At 36.1% G+C, this 17,588-nt stretch overlaps 1 protein-coding gene across 1 annotated transcript; it reads left to right on the top strand.

The window, feature by feature from the left end:
- The first annotated feature begins 772 nt into the window (after positions 1-772).
- Positions 773-16,781, top strand: LOC111503314 (tyrosine-protein phosphatase 10D). Its single transcript, XM_023157599.2, has 5 exons — positions 773-1,007; positions 10,846-10,894; positions 13,759-14,128; positions 16,035-16,216; positions 16,274-16,781. Exons 1-5 carry the CDS (start codon positions 963-965, stop codon positions 16,288-16,290), a joined length of 663 nt encoding a protein of 220 aa, XP_023013367.2. The 5' UTR covers positions 773-962; the 3' UTR covers positions 16,291-16,781.
- The last annotated feature ends 807 nt before the right edge of the window (positions 16,782-17,588 follow it).

The following is a 17,588-nucleotide window of genomic DNA, read 5'->3' as shown; positions in this document are numbered from 1 at the left end:
GTGCAGTTATCAAATATTTCACCAAGTGTAGCAGCTCAGTAATTTTTATTAAAATTTTCAATTTCCACAAACATAAATATATGGAATATTTTTTAATGAAATCATTATTTCTTTCTTTTTTTCATTCATTTAAGAAGTTATCAATATAAATTACATTAGAATTGAAATATAATTTAGGTATTTTCCTTAACAATTCTATAACTACATGGGCAGGTAAGTTTTATTAAATAAAGTGATACCTACTTCATTAAAACTAGATACATTAGTAAAATAATCATTGAATATAATGTAATAGTTGATAAGAAATGAAAATTATTAATAATTGTGTATTTATCAATAATTAATACACTTTATACGTCATATCGCGTGTTTTTGACCTGGGTTACCGGTTGACCTTAACCGATGATTTGACTGCGCGCTCTCTTTCTCGAAAACGATTCAAAGCATGAAAACATTTTTGGAGCAAAAGTTTTGGGGAATTCATTCCTCTTCAATATTGATTATTAATACCTATAGGAAACGAGATATGTGCAAAAATCCATTTTTGTGACCTTTGACTTTAGATTTCAATAGTCGCTTACATCCTACCATATGGAGGTTTTGAGACAACTTTAAGGATGTCAAAATACAAATGAATTCGAGTTCTTAGCTGGGTATCTCAAATTTCGAGGCGAACTTACTAAGATGACTGGACTAATGAAACTCGATTTCAAAAGAAGTTCAGGTGGGGTTATGTATTATCACAGATGTGAATGCATGCCGCGTGGTAATTGGTCATTGCTAATCGCTAACAACTTTTCGCAAACAATAAATTCACATCATTCGATTTTGACCATCATTAGTGCTCAGTCAATCAAACAAACATCAAGTCACTGAGAATAGTGTAGCTTGATATTTGCATTGCTTGTCTAAGCGTTATTTGTGTACCCGTGTATTGTTTGAGCACCTGTCTCTTTTTAATTATGGGGACCCATTGGGTATTTTGTGTCTTGTTTGTTTTCATTAAGGTATGTATATTTGTTATGCTAGCAATTTTTGTGTTCTGAAGTTTTTGTTATTATGTTATGTTTTGTTATTCATAGTATAGTAGCTGATAGCCAAACACAAGTTATAAGAAAAAATGACCAAGAATGAAAAGGCGACGTTGTTAGAGTCAAACATTTTTCGCCAGATAAATTACTTATGCGTGCTCATATAATTTAGTGCTTTATGTAATAACAATTTGAATCATATATGACCTACCTATTTAAGTAACATGGTAACCAGAGTTTTTGTATAAACTCATCTGAAATTCAAACACGTACCATTAAAGAAATTTCAACTCATCAAGTGTAAATTTGATAAACTATAATTTCCACATTAGAAAACGGATTCAATATATGGAAAAATTCACTTCTATTTGGAAATTCAGTACATTTTCAGAATTCTTAAATCTATTAATTTCCAAGCATTCCAGTATATGTATTGTGAAATCAAAAAGAAATTGCGTTACAACAGAGGGCGTTTCAGGTCGGATCGTTCCGCTGCGACTGTAGAATACAAAATAATATAGTTTAAAAAACTAAAAAACACGCTTTTAAAGAACATCGAACTAAAAAGTTAAACATATTTTTAAAAAAATAAGCTTAAAACAATAACGAACCAAAGCGATGGGCGCTTGATATACAATAAATATGGCACAAAGCGCCCCCGCTTTTTTCACAATAGTACTAGTATTTTTCATTCGTTATTGTTTTAAGCTTATTAAAAAAAATCAACTTTTTAGTTCGATGTTCTTTAAAAGCGTATTTTTTAAACTATATTTATTTTTCATTTTTCAGTTTCGTATGCTATAAGAGCGTGTTTTTTAGACTTTTTAAACTATATTTACTTTATCTAAACTTTGGGATCAATCAGCAGTATATTGTTTAGGAAAATTACCATTGATATTTCCCGATTCCGGAGAGGGGGCCTGAAAATCAGCTACCAAGCCCAAGGCAGCGGGCGCGCAGAGGAGGGTTACAAATAAAACAGCAGGCGCGCGTGTTAATAAAAACAAACTTTTTTCAAATGAAAAAATACATGTTAAGTGAGTTCGAATTTTATCAAGAAGGTTACGTACAGCGCCATTTGCCCGCGAATAGATCAAGCAATAATGTCGATAATTCTGTGAAATACAGATCCCGAACTTGAGAGTACAAACAAACATACATACATACCTACAGGTGAAGCTAATAAAAGCGTGTTAATCAATAAGTAACTCACGTTCCCTGGGGCTTTAGCACGTATTCTTGGCCAACCGAGGAATCGTACCTCAACCACAGAATAGGAAACAATATTCTGTGCCTCAACCAACAGTTGAAGCCGACTAGCCGTCGTGGTACAACACGGAGAATAGCTTGTACTGCTTCTCTTTTGGAGGCTGTATTTTCAATGATATCAGTATCGAATCAACTTTCAAGACGAACTCAAACTCCAAAGCCTTGATAATCTTCGTGCAACCAAAAGATTGAGTTTCAAACTCTTCTCTTTCAAATGTAACTCGTCATATTTGTGGTGGAACGAATGCCCCTCTGTCAAAACATGGTTTGCAAACGTTGAATTGATCTTCACATTCATGAAACTACTCGGATATTAAAAAAAAAGAGAAATGAAACTATCTGTGTTTTCACCGCTTATATTTACAGTAACGTTAGTTAGATACAAATACATATGATAAAAAAAGAAGAAAGTTTTATTTCTCATTTTTCATGATGATTTCCTATCACGTAGTAACGGCTACATCCATCAATTTATTGTTCTCTTATTCATTGGGAAAATGTGCTTCCCGTTTGGCCAATATTGAAATTATGGGCAAAAACCACAAGTCAATTCATTTACTCCTGATCTATTCGACACTGAAGTCTTGTCTTTATTGTTTTTAGTAAATTTGCCTAAATCATCATTTATTCTGTAAACAATGTCCGAGCATTTTTTTTTTTGAGAACGAGCGATATTATTGGTGGGTTCATCAGAGTATGTCAACATTCTATGACGCTAATTATTATTTATTGAAGTGGGATGAGGATAAATGACCTTTTTCTCTCTGATAATTTTTATTGAGCTGATTAATATCATACAAAACATTGATACCTACCCTGTTGTTTCAATACTAAAAATAGGGATTGATTAGTTGACCATTCCTCAAGAATGAAGTCGGCATCGAACTTTACAATGACCGTCCTCTCAGATAACACTCTTTATACGCCTTATTCGATGAATATACTATGCGCATACTAAAATAGTGATACCATAACCTCGTCAGTTGACTTGCGTCTTTGCACGTTTTGGAATCGGTTCACCACGTGCAGTCCATTCAGATGACGATCGTTTTGATTCTGCTATGAAATTGTGGAACATGTTTCATCCAATCTCAGACATCGACGCATAAATTCTGCTCAGAATCATCAAATCATTGTCCTCTCTCTCTATTTTGGATGGTCGTTGCTTCCTATCTTCAGGAGCATATGACCAATGCTCCTCCTGTTGGTTAACAGGAGCTTCGTTGGGGGGCGCAGCGGTCTTGCACGAAGCAATGCTGCCACCCATTTTTTTCGAACTTTATTTTAATTATAAAAACAATTCTTTAAATAATAAAAACAATTTGTTTTTTATGAAGTCGCCTCCCGCTTGGGAGACCTTTTGGTTTTTTTTCACATATACAGCCCCCTGTACGTGGTTATCCGAACCACCTCGGCCTGGATACCAGCGTGAATGAAGGGGGCCTTTTATTCATCACTTTTTTTTGAGACACTCACACATTTCCGTAATGAACACAAAGGACTAGCACAACACAAAACGGAGCCTCACGATGGCACATGGCAAACGCGTATCTTCTTTGTGGGCGGACAAATCATTGTAGTTTTTTTGGTCGATTATAAGTTCGTGCAACGCCCTCTTTAAACATAGCTTTCGCACAACCAAATTTTAATGCACGATATGTCCAACACGTTTCGTTGATGTCTTTAGAGCCGCAGCTATCTCGATTAACTTCACTTTGCGGTCAACCAAAATTGTTTTGTGGGATTTTGGCTTCAACAGTATTTTTTCGCCTAAAAGCAATGCTTTATTAACAGTATGATGCTTTATTAACAAAAGATGCTACACACAAAATGTTCTATGCCACAGACTAATAGTTCGACATCTGTGGAATTTGTACACGTGTATTTTGAAGGTTAGATTCAACTAAAAATCATATGGAGTTAATGCTTGTAGCGCTACTTGATATTTTGTAACATGTTCGGAAGTTTTGTCTTTGTTATAAAGGAAATAGAATTGGAATTAATTGAAGATATAGGCAGTATTGAAACAAATTGTAATGGACGGTTAGTACAACGAAATTTTCCACTACAACGGATGAGAGCCATACAACATACAAGTAACCTGCGATTCGATTAATGAAGACGACTTTGATCATCCCAAGCAATGTTGCGAAATAATGAAGAACGGTGTACTCAAGAAACGCTTTATTGGGTAAAGACACTCCTGAAGAAGCTATTGATTAGTGAAACAAGCTTTGCTTTTGTAAAACTGTGTAGGTAAAATCTCACAATAAAGTGTTTCTTGAAGTGTTTCACCAAGTATCCAACGATTCCATCACAATATATGAAGGGTGTATTGAATCCATCATTCTTGTCATTACTGTTCCAATAGCAATCCTAGGGTTATTCACATAGATAACAAGCAAAACCCTCAAAAGTTGCACGTGTGGGCTGGTACTTTTGTAAATTCTCTTGGTAACATTTCTCTTTCTAGAAATTCAACAGATAATATGTACTTGAATTCATTCCAAAATGGTATCGACCCAGTTCTTATTGGTATGATAGAGAATTATCATGCATACATTGAAAAGGAAATAATGTCTCAACAACGATGCTTCTCCACATTATACTCACAAAACGTTCATAATTATTCAAACGATAATTTTCAAAGTCGCAAGATCGTTCGAAGGAGTGCATTAGGCCTCCTCGGTCAATCGACTCGAGCCTTAAGATTTTTTCGTGGGAACACATAAAAAACGAGATATGTCACACTTCATCTGGCTCATTCTAAGGCCTGTGAGGATGAATCATTAATGCATATTTACGAATATGTCGTAAAGTAACCGCAAGTGCTCCAAAATGAATGACAATGGATTGATGATACACACAATTTGGTGGACATTTCCAGCATTTACTTGACCACTGGATCTGTTTCATATTTCTATAAGCTCCATATTTCTTTCAGGAGCCAAACAACAATGGATAGGGAATCGAGAATCTTTTCCAGTGACGCGACTTTGCACTCGACCTCCATTTCCATTCGACCTCTATTTCCATTCGAACAAGTTCAGAGCTTGATACCCCAGCACAAACAGTTAACACCTGGGCTGAAAAGTCCCGGGCCTAAGAAAGAAAACGCGTTTTTTTGACTCTCACACCTATTCACACTCGGTCAAATAAACCCAGCTTCTTAACGAAGCCGATTAGTTTTCATGGTGAGTGGTATTTCAGGTCAGATGGTAAGAGTACGGCTCTGCCGAACTTTAAGAACCTGATTCGGTTCTCAGCGGAGCAGGCACAGAGTATATGTTCTGCTGTTTCATCAATTTCCAAACAGAGGCGACACACACTGTCTTCCGACAGTCTAAGTCTCTGCATATGATGATTCAAATGACAGTGACCTGTAAGAAAGCCTGTTAGACATCGTAGTTCATCTCTAATGTAGTCTTGTTTTTTGTCAACAGTGAGCTTGCTCACTGATCAGAGCTTTCTCATAGTCAAATTCTCAGCATGCCAACACGTTCTTTTAATATCTTTACAATGTCAGCCAGTTCATGCAACTTCACTTTTCCATCATCATAACGATTTTGTGGGTTTTTTATGTTTTCTTGTGCTAGGTACTGTCAAATTTGGACGTCCACTGCATCGTCGGTGTCTCTGCGATTATGTTTGAAAGTTTGAAGTCAACAAACCAACGTTTAATTGTTTCTGATCGAGCAGAGTCTTTGTAACACTTTTCGAGCTATGGCTTTGTTCGAACGGTATTTTTGCCATCAAGAAGCAGTGTAAAATCAAAACACGAAATTGTTTTTGATCCATTGTTTTGAAAATTAAAAAGTAGTGTCACTCAGCACAATAACTCACACGGTTATGAGTAGAATATCATGAAATTTGAACAGCTTTTTCTGAAGGTTAGTTATTGCGAATGCAATAAGACTAGCGCCATCTATGTGTGAGGCCCCAGACTTTTCAGCCCATGTTGTAGTTTTGCAAAACGTGTTCTTCTTACAAACAAACTTGACGTAATTTTTGTGAAAAGTAATTCACTTGACCGTTCTTGCTGTACATTTTCGATTATACTATAATGATATTAATAATAATTGATTTTATTGATAGGAACAAAATACAAAGAAAATATGTATATAAACAAAAATATAACCTATCAAATGGATTCAATTTCTTACCATGCTACGGAGAAATCGCATCATGCGCAAACTTAGCTATCAATAACCGAATTACATCCCTCTGATTTAATGGTTTGGAATCCACTTTGAATCCTCCAAATAACGGGTTATTTTTTAAGAGGCATAGGATTTGATTTTCAAAAACAACACAAAAAATAAGAAAAAATTAATGAAATCTTTATTGGAATCGATAGAACGATCAATATAATTTAATGTTTGAAGATGATTTAATGCAAATGTTATCCGCGGCTCCGCTTTAAATGGCCCATGCGCAAAGTCCAATTTTGGCACACTCTCTCTAACATATCGACCGGTATGTCACGTATAAATGTTTCAATAGTGACTTTCAGTCGTTGCTGTTTTATTCCTGTAGACATGAGCCTTGACATGACCCCACAAAAAATAATCCAAAGACGTTAAACCACATGATCTAGGCGGCCAATTGACAGGTCCCAAACGTGAGAAAAACTGTTCACCGAAGGCGACTCTCAATTGGGCCATTGTTTCGCGTGTCGTGTGGCACATTCTTGTTGAAACCACATGTCAGGCATGTCCAATTCTTCCATTTTGAGCAACAAAAAGTCGTCAGTCATCACATGGTAGTGCTCGCCATTCACAGTAACGTTCCGGCCATTGTCGTCTTTGAAGAAGTACTGCCCAATGATGCCACCGACCCATAATCCACACCAAACAGGGATGCATCGGTAGCTCTTGCAATGCTTGTGGCTGGTTTTCACTCCAGATGCGGCAATTTTACTTCTCAACGTATCCATCAAACCAGAAGTGAGCCTTGTCGCTGAACACAATTTTTCGATAAAAATGTGGATCTTTCTTCAACTTTGGCAGCGCTCATTTACCAAATGTTAGACGTTGTGGGAGGTCGTGTGGCTTCAAATCTTGCACCAGCTGTATCTTATAAGGTTTTACAACCAAATCATTTCGCAAAATTTTCCACGTAGTGAAGTAACAGGAGTCCAATTGATGCGAACGGTGGGAATCAACATTTTACGATCATCACGAACACTGGCGGATACAGCCGCAATATTTTCTTCGGTTCTCACTCTACGTATGCGTGTTGGTAGTTTACTGTCCAATAATGTAAACTGGGTACGAAATTTAGCCACAAGCTTCCGAATTGTTCCCTCAATAGGCCGACGAAACTGCCCATAAATTAGAAGAAGTGCATGATGCACTTTCTTCACCGAGCATGAATTTTGATAATGAAATTCAATAATTTGCAAGCGTAAGTCGATTTACGGTTAAATTATAGACCAACCAATGACACAAGACACGATTCACGCGTGATCTGTCAAAAACAGTGTTGCCAAAAAGATACCAGCAAAACAATAACGTCATTATTTTGTGACGATGCAACTAATTGGTGAATTCAAAAAGGTCGCAAATTTGTATTATCATGGAATGTCTATCTTTCATTATTTTACCTCCATATATCTTCGTTTTCATTTTCTTTTTAAGCTGAGACATAATAGTCATTTTATCGGTATGAAACATTTTGCGTATAGGTATTTTTAACTGAGCTGACATTATATTTCATTTCAATGTATGAGTCTGATTATTGATTTATTCTTTACATATATTATAATTTAAGTGATATTTTTGAAAAATTAAATCGCCAATTACGAAACATCTTGTGTCAAACATTTTTTTACGAACCAAGATGGAGTCACTAGAAGTTGAACTTGGTTAGTAGAAGAATTTTGGAGTTCTGGAGTGCTTATTTTGAATTTATTCTACCCCAGAGGCTCCAGTTCTAACTTTGAAAGGTTGGAACTTCAAATGCGTTCAAATTTATAATATGAGATGGGATTTCCCACTGAGAAACTTTCAAAAAATCCCCAGGTTCACAGAATGCCAATGACGTATAATAAAAGTAAACTATTGACTCCATTTGAATACCTACCCAAAATGTAAATATGATAAAGTGAAACCTTTTAAACTTGTTTGCATACCCAAATCGATTGATCGCCAAGAACAATAGCCTCGTTCAATAAAAAAAACAAAGATTCAACTTCAGGAACATGACCTTGGTGTCAATCAACTTTTTTTTCTTAGAATTTAATTAATATATTCACAAACTAACATGCCTGAATGTGATGGTGAATTTTTATTACATTAATACTGGTTGACGGTTATTTATAATTCATGGGAGTTGTATTTTTAGGTAGGCGAGTTACCGTTGAATGAAAAATTATACAGGCCGTTTTTTAAGCTACTCCCACTATTGCTATTTCGGAAACGGTATGAGGTCGGTTAATGCTTTTTTTGTATATTTCAATGTTTATATAAAAGTAATTGTTTAGAAACGGCTTCTTCTTCCAGTTTGTGTCTGAAAGTTACATCTTTGCATTATTCTCACTTTGTCAAGAGTTTAATTTGAAATTGATGGCTTTCTCCCTTTCTTGGGAAGATTCTTACATTTTCTTTTGTATAGAGATGGAGAAGTAGAGGGCCAAAACCTTTTTTTTACCAAAAGATAATTTCTCCTAAAAATATACCAATTTCAATTAAAATATGAATATTTAGTTTACAAAATTTTGGCGATTTCTTATACCTATTATCATGAAAAGTTCCAATCATTCACTTCATGCGCAGACAAAATTTATAAATACGAAAAAATGGCACGCTCCTCCATAAACAAAACTCCCTTAGCACTTTATTGAAAACCATGTGGAGGCGAAGTACCATTACAACCACATTTAAAAGTTAAAAATCTTCCATAAATACTAAAAAATGTAGATATGTAGATATCTTATGATATCACTTTTGTAGATTCTGATAATTATGGGAACTTTTAGCGTTTGTTATTGTTGAGAGTTCGGTTTTTTTAAGGACAAAACACAAGCACTAAAGAATCCTTAAGACGCTCACGTTGGAGATTAAATTCATTTCGGAAAAACGTCCTTAGAAAGTGTTTTTCACATAAACGCAGTTCTCCAGATGAAAGAGTTTTTAAATAGTGAAGTTCGAGGTGTACTGAGTTGAACCTTAATTGATAATAATGACCTAGCACTCCATTTTCCCAGATTTATCAAAGGCATATGATTCGTTGTAAATAGTAACAAAGAGTAACAATCACACAGGGTGGAGTTTCAAAAATATCAGATTTATTGATTAACACAACAGGAATTGCACAGGGTAGTGTTATAGGACCGATTTTGTTCATAATTTACTTGAATGATTTATGCACCATTGCAAAGAACGCTGTGGAAACTGTAGTAAATTATGTAGATGACACAAATTTAATAATTGGTGTAGAAGAAAACGATGACCTTATGAGCCAGGTGCGAAGAATTGGTTCGATAAAAATAAATTACTGTTGAATGCAAATAAAACAAATTTGGTGATTTTTAGTACCGACAGGTGTAGAAAAGAGAAATCAGTGACTATAAATTGGCAGGGCGATGAAACAAAAATCACTGAATACACAAAATTTTTAGCAGTATATACAGATAATTTCCTGAAATGAAGTAAGCAATCAGGGTACGTTTATCAAAAATTGAACGCAATTGCAATTGATTGCAAAATTGCAATCAGAACGACATCAAAATACATGAATGAAAAAACTGTAAAAAGTCTGTACCATACAAATTTTCAGTCAGTGTTTAGATATGGAATTATATTTTGGGGAACAGAACAGAATCTACAAAAAATAAGTATTCATTGCATGAAAAAGAGTTTTGAGAACTATCTATAAAATGCCCTTCAGATAATCCTCCAGAGGTTTATTCAAAGAAACACACATTTTAACAGCCCCTGCACTATATCTATTAGAATGTTAAACATTTTTACAAAAGCACAAGGAGGTTTTCACAGAAAATTACATTAATCCAAACTACAATGCACAAACACTCAATATATTAACTTCCCCATAAACAGACTCTCACTCTCTCACTTCCCCATAAACAGACTCTATTACCGAAAAATCTCAAGTCTATCAGGATGTATAGGGTCTTCAAGAATAAGGTGTAGGTAGAAGCTTCTATTGAATCTGGAACCATATAAATGAAAATAATATTTTGAACCAAATCTCTAAAATTATTGGTTTTATTTGACGTTTTTTCTTTCAATGTTTGTATGTACCATATATATGTATATAGTGTGTTGTATATATATATAAATGTTCATATGAAATGAAGACTATATTATTATTACATTCATAATATTGTTAGTTTTGTAATGTATAAACTAGGCTTAAAGTGCAAGCAATAACGTTAAGCAAAACTTCGCCAATTTATACTTTTTCGATGAATTATCGTAATAATTTTTTTCCAAGTTATTTATTTTATTATTATTTTTTATGTAACTGAGTGTAATACACAGCACGTTAGTCAGTTTTTTTGCAATATTTGTTTTTGTTTCAGTTTTCTTCCGGCTCAGAGCTCGGGATCCACACTGAAGCAGGCACCACAGGTAGAACGATGATATTGACATTACTCATAATAATTTTCCTTGGGGGGTCAAGAACGCTTTTTCTTCAAACAGGATCGGTTGTATTACTCTGACTGACGGAAATCAAATTCAATTCGATATATTCAATTCAGAAAGGTTTTGAGAAATCGACAACATGTGCTGACATTTGTGTTTCTTAGTAAAATAGTAATTACATACATTTTTTTGGTGTGTATACGAAACAGAGATGGTCAGAACAGAATAGAAATATATAACCTAGAACAAATATAACTTGGTATTGAGTATTTCTACTTGTAATATATCTATCTATCTAAGCAATGAAGCGCCATCGCCGAGAACGCGACCCAAACGCGGGCAGACGCATGAGGGCAGACGTCGTAGACGGTCGCTGTGTTAGTTTTGCGAATTTCTTTATAGGCAACATAATTCATTACTTAGTGCAGTTGGCACATTTTTTTAGTTACTGCATTTTTAAAGTAAAATATAAATTTCTAGCTGTTACCCGCTTTTATATTAACGTACACCTGAAGCTACTGAACCTATAATCTTGAAATATTCAGGTAGGTTCTTTGTATAGCGTAAATAAACATCAAGAAAGACACCATCCCCAAGGGGGAAATATAGTGGTTCAAAGATAGTATTGAATTTCGTCAGTTTTGAAATTGGAAGCCTGAGGTTTGGGGTTCATGAAAAATATTGTAACTATTTGTTTAAAATGGTCTGTCACGAAACTTAATTGACAAACTAAATTGTTGCCCCGACTAAGCCGCGGACAACAACTAGTACATAATAAATGGAATCCGTTAACAAACACACGAAATTACAATTCATCCCACTTCTTTTGGTGAATAATAGGAGTGGGATGAGGACCGCCGGGAAACTGCGAGCGACAGCACACCAACTACTTGGGGATATCCAACGAAATTGTTTGGAGGGTGATTGAATGGGTCTACTGAAACTACTCAGTACCTACCTGGCTTCTAGGTAGGTACTTCCCTGAGGTGTGGAAGCAGACAAAGTGGATAGATATCAAAGAAGAAACGTTAATCTTAGATCGATCAGTGAAAGGGAGTTGAAATTCTCGCCGAACCAATTTGGTTTTAAAATTGAAGGTGGACACTATAATGACAGTGGATAAAATGTTGAAGAGAATTAATAAAACTAAGAGGGAGAGAGGGTAGGCTCAGGCTCAGTCGTGACGGTTGACCTGTCAAACAATAGGATGAATATGCCGGAAAACGAACGGGCAGCTGAGGAGATGGATCGGTCAGAATATTAGACTTCACACATTGGAGAGAATGTGTTGATTTATGAGCGATAGACCAAATCTGTGTCAGTGTAAGTATGGGGGAGTAGGACGAAGGAAAACAGGGTACACAGATAATTCAGTGTGGCGCAGATGCCCTTCCTGGTTGCCTATTGTTGAATATACAGGTCGACGCTGGCGGCGGTACTGAGGTATGCCTTTCCCTCTATCTTGAGGTGCTGGTCAGGAATCGTGACTTGGTGATGAAAGATTGTGTGATAAAGATTTGAACGAGAATGAAGGGGCTTGAGGAAGTTCTCTTCTGGAAGCAATGTATGTTGCTGAAGGACGGAATGACTGAGTAATGACGAAATGATAGAATGCCCAGAGAGAGCAGTGTCAATGAGTCAGCATAAGTGTTGATGGTGATGGTAATTGGCATGTGGAGTTCGGATTACGGTGTGAAAGTTATTAGTGATTCTGCTAAGTGTCTGGACTGAACTTTTTTTAGATTGTGCAACCTACGACTACATGAATGATTGTTTTATTTTGTGTTCGGCTTTGATGTAATTGGTCGCAACGGTTTGTTTATAACCAAAGCAGCTACATGTGATTTACATGTGAACACTCAACATGTATATGTGGTTTATTTTTTGTTTTTAAAGCTGGGAAAACATTCTCTTTGGGAAGTTGCAATCGTGGCTTTTGGTTGCAGAGTTGCAGAAACGTTTTCACTCATTGCCTTTCTCACAGACCAGAATTAGCGAGATACATTAAGAGATTTATTGATCTTGTACCTTCATTTGGCTTTCTTCATTTCTTTGGATATGGAGTCTGGACAAGTCTCGATAACATAAGTTTCGTGTTTCTACATATTGTTTCTGATTTATCACTATAAGAAAACATATTTTGTACAGCCTTTGTTTACCTTGTGTTTCTTGTTCTTGATGCATTTTACACGAGCGAAGCCGTCAGAATGCCGATCAGAATGAATAGTTTATTATAAGAAGTGACAAGTTGGATAAATTCATAACTGAATTTTTATTCCTGGATAAATTTAGAAATTTTCCCGTCATATTTGATCGATTCCAAAAAGTTTTTTGATTCCAGAGAAGTGAGAAACCATGAATGGGAGAAATAGATTTTGTTTCGTTAATTTTTAATAAATTTATCTACGTCGCATTCATTTCTAGTTTGATTTTGTAAAGCGGCCAATGAAACCAATGAAAAATCACTTTCAATAAGCAAGGAAATCAAGAGACGACAAATCTGGTGACATGGTCCAGCATAAGACCAGTAGATTGATTGGCATCACAGAATTGCACAATTTCTGAGCAAAGCGGCTTTGGCTCTAAGGCTTAAGATTTCTGCTTGCATTTTTTGATGGCGTTACTTTATTTTTATTATAAAAAATCTGTAATATGATTGTAACTATGTTTTTGCCAGCATTTTTTCAGTTGAAACACTGGCTGTACAAATAAATGAATCTTGATATTATGACTGAAGGACACTCAATTTTTCATAAAGAATAAACAATAATAGTAATATCACATTTCTGTAATATGCCGTAAAAAAAAGGAAATGCATACATGTGTATGATTTCAATTTTGTATTGCAGAACCTGACGCCCCTGGAGAAGTCATTGTATGGTTTCGAAACGAAACAAATCTGGTTATCTTGTGGAAGCCTCCCCATCCTACAACCATCTTCACTCAGTATAAAGTATCTATAGCTCCTCCAGATGCGAAAAACAGCATACTTTATGTCGAGAAAAGTGACGAGCCGCTTGGTCCGGGTGTTGCAGCTTTCAAAGATCTAGTTCCTGGTAGAGTTTACAATATTTCCATTGAAACCGTGTCAGGAGATAAGATTTCAAGGCCAACTACTGTCCAGTTTAGAACTGTTCCTTCGAAACCTCAGAACATTTCGTTCGATGCGATTTCGACACAGTCTTTTGTTGTTCATTGGGAAGCACCTAGTGGAGAGAGGTAAGGATTTGCTTACAGTTTCAATTAGAAAGTATTAGTGACTTCAATCGTGTTCGGGTGATGACTCGCCCATTCCTATTAATTGGAGAATGTTTCGAGGTCAATTGAGATCTTTCTCCTCCTTCTTCGGTTCAGTGCACCGTTGCCCGTTTTCCTGGACGATTGAAGGTATCCATACGTTGCGGATCTCCACACTAGCATAGTTGAATGCGTCGTTATTCAATGTGCTCACAGCTTCTTTGAACTTTCTTTCAAATCAGTGGTTCTCCCCATCGCTAATGTCGGCTTCGAACCACACTAACCAATGACCAATTACAATTCTTGAAGTCGTTGCTTTGGTTTTTGTGAAACTTCTACGTATGGTGATTCCGGATATATACTTAGACTCATATCTTTTTATTTTCTCCGACAGTCATCTGACACAGGCGAAGAATAACGCTGGTGGTGACTTTTCCTCTTTCTTGCTGGGCTCTTGATGTCTTCAGACTAGGATCTGTTTCGCCCCTTTTTCGGAGCAATCTACCAATCCAAAAGACTGGTGGAACAAACCCTGGCCAGAAGATAACAAAAGCCCCGCAAGGAAGAGAAGCCATCACAATGGTTAGGTTAGGCTAGGTTAAAAGTGAGTGGGTCTATTCGACTCTCCACCGCAACTCGCAAGGGTTTTGGGGCTCACGTCTATTTACACTCGATCAAATAAACCCAGCTTCTCAACGAAGCCGATTAGTTTATATCTTGAGTGATCTTTCAGGTTAGATGGTAAGCGTGCGGCTAGGCCAAACACAAAATATGTGCTCTGTTGTTTCATTATTTTCCAAACAGAAGCGACACACACTGTCTTCCGACAGTCTGAGTCTCTGTATATGATTCTTCAGACGACAGTGACCTGTGAGATGGCCTATAAGACATCGTAGTTCGTCCCTACTGTAGTCCTACAACTGTTTGGTTTGAAGCTTCGAAGGGTGAATGAACGCCTTGGAGTGAGCCAATTCTGGAAGATTTTGCCAGAATGACAGCTTCTGGTCCAATGAATCTGCTTGCAGCACCCTCCTTTGCAAGAAAGTCAGCAGCCTCATTGCCTTCCTGGCCAGTATGTTAAGGCTTCCTAATGAGGAGATTCATTTTTGTGACCAATTTAAACGTTGCTCGGTAGGAGCCAAGATCTTCCAACGCCGCTTGACTATCCGAGAATATTTTTATTGGCTTGAGTATGAATACTATCCCACAATAGTACTATTCCTTCCTTGGCATTATCGAAAAAGAAAGAAAGAATTGGTTCTAAGTAGAATATTAGAACCTACCTCAGATCCGGGACCGCCATGCACAGCAGTCTTACAAACACCAAGCCACCAAACGCGTTTGAAAGGAAGTTGGGTACATGGTGCAACGACACATTTAGCCATTCTAGTATAGAAACCTTTAATCAATCGTAAAAATGGACATTGAATTGAAAAATAAAGAAAAAGAAAGATAACACTCAATTGACTTTTGAATAATCTCGAAGTGTAGGTGAGTCACCACCCAATTTAAACGTCGTGGCAAACGTCGTGAAGTAGATTGATGCGAAATCTTTCTATTTTATCATACGGTGTTGAGCAAAACACGTTTAGAATTGAATAATGTTTATGTATATCGTTTAATCAATATCAATTATTCTTCTTACACCATTATGAAATTTACCCTAGAGATCATTAACTTCAGTTGACACGAAATAATTAGAATATCAACAAAAACTATAAGGAGATCTTTTGTTGTCTGACAAATTAGTATATTCGTATCTATTTCAAGACCACTAAGTAACGATTTTTGATAGGGCATGAAGTAATTTATTAATGAGAATGCGGTAGTTCTGATGAAATTTATAAGGAATGTGTGAATGGTAATATGCGTTTTTTATCGTTTTCAGCGACTTTGATAAATACCAAATATCTTTGGGTAATGAGCTACCTCCAGTGACAGTATCAAAAGAAGATCCAACTTTCTGGGAATTCAAAGATAACTTGGAACCTGGAAAAACATATTCCGTTGTTATTAAAACAGTTTCCGGAAGAGTAGTCTCATTGCCTGTGACCAGTGATGTCACTCTCAGTAAGCTTTAGACTGGTTTTCGAAAACAAATTATATACATGAACTTATTTCTTACAGAATCTCTTCCTGTATAACTCCTCAAATCGAAATCCGACGAGAAAACTGGTGTGTGCACTTTTAAGTATCAACTACTGTTGTATCTATGAGAAGTGCTACGCTGGATATAAATGCAAGCTTTATTCTTGATACATATAAAAGTCGATAAAAAATACAAAATTGATTAAAAAATACAAAAAGATGGAAGGTTCATGGTATAGGCCAGCCGCTGAAATAGGAGGTAACTACATACTACCACGGTCAACATCCAGGAATTCACCAATACTGTGGAATGGCTGCCCCTTTGGTAATCCTGAAGAGTTCCTTTGACGTGTTAAGTCAGTATCTGCAACTGACAATATTTTGAACAAAGTCATAATGAAATATTCTGGCTATTCTTTATTTGTGTTAAACTGTAGTAGAAAGTAGTTACATTTGCTTATTGTTTTGTATTGTGGTTGTAGGTTAGGTTAGGTTGGGAACTTAATTATATACTTTGTGTTCTTTAAAAATGCATTATTCTTCATGACCAACTGTTTTTCTCTTTTACTCGTTTTTGTTTCGTTACTAACTGAATCATTTGATTTCAACCAGTCCTTCTATTTCCGCTCATCATGCTTAGGTATTGGTATTTTTCGAACCCGACTTAAAATGTGATGTTAACATAAATGCATATTTCGAGAGATCATTGGGTAATAGTAGATCATTGATCTCAATCAAGATTAGCAATGGACCAAGTATTGAGCCTTGAGGTAGGCCAGCAGTAATTTTTTTTAAAAAAAAGCTCATTTGAAGCGATACTGGTTTAGTTTTTCTATAGGATGCTGTGTGATACGCAATCCAATGGTTTGCTCACAGCAACAAATATTGAATTGGTGTATTTGGCTTAATCAAAAGTCTCTAGGATTTATGCTACATAAGCTTTGATTGTGTATCTACTTGGTACTTTTATTACCACCCCAGATCAGCAAAAGGGTCCGCAGATTAATTTCAAATTCAGCTTTGAACGAAATTATAAAAGTTGTGGTTATTGAGAATTATTCTGAAATGCAATGTATGAGTAATAAGGGAAGAGAATGAGAAAATGGTAGAAAAAGAAATAAATAGACTAGAACATATTTCTTGAAATAAAATCTCGAAATATTCGTCTTTTTCAACTACCTACACGGTAGGTTCTAATTGGCAGATGGCCATGCTAAAATTTTTCGAGTAGATCACCTACAGACCGATTTCGGGGTATTCCCCTCATCAGTGCAGAAAAGATCCGGGACAAACAGCAAAGTGCGGGTAACTGCTCCATCTGGTGAACAAAGCACCAAGCGAGATTTTATTTCGA

Source organism: Leptinotarsa decemlineata, unplaced genomic scaffold (genome assembly GCF_025532065.1).
Source record: "Leptinotarsa decemlineata unplaced genomic scaffold, Ldec_3_MD MMD2_tig00026336_RagTag_RagTag, whole genome shotgun sequence".
NCBI classification, from domain to species: Eukaryota; Metazoa; Arthropoda; class Insecta; order Coleoptera; family Chrysomelidae; genus Leptinotarsa; species Leptinotarsa decemlineata.
The sequence above is the reverse complement of the archived record's forward strand: the minus strand, read 5'-3'. Positions and strand labels throughout refer to the sequence as shown.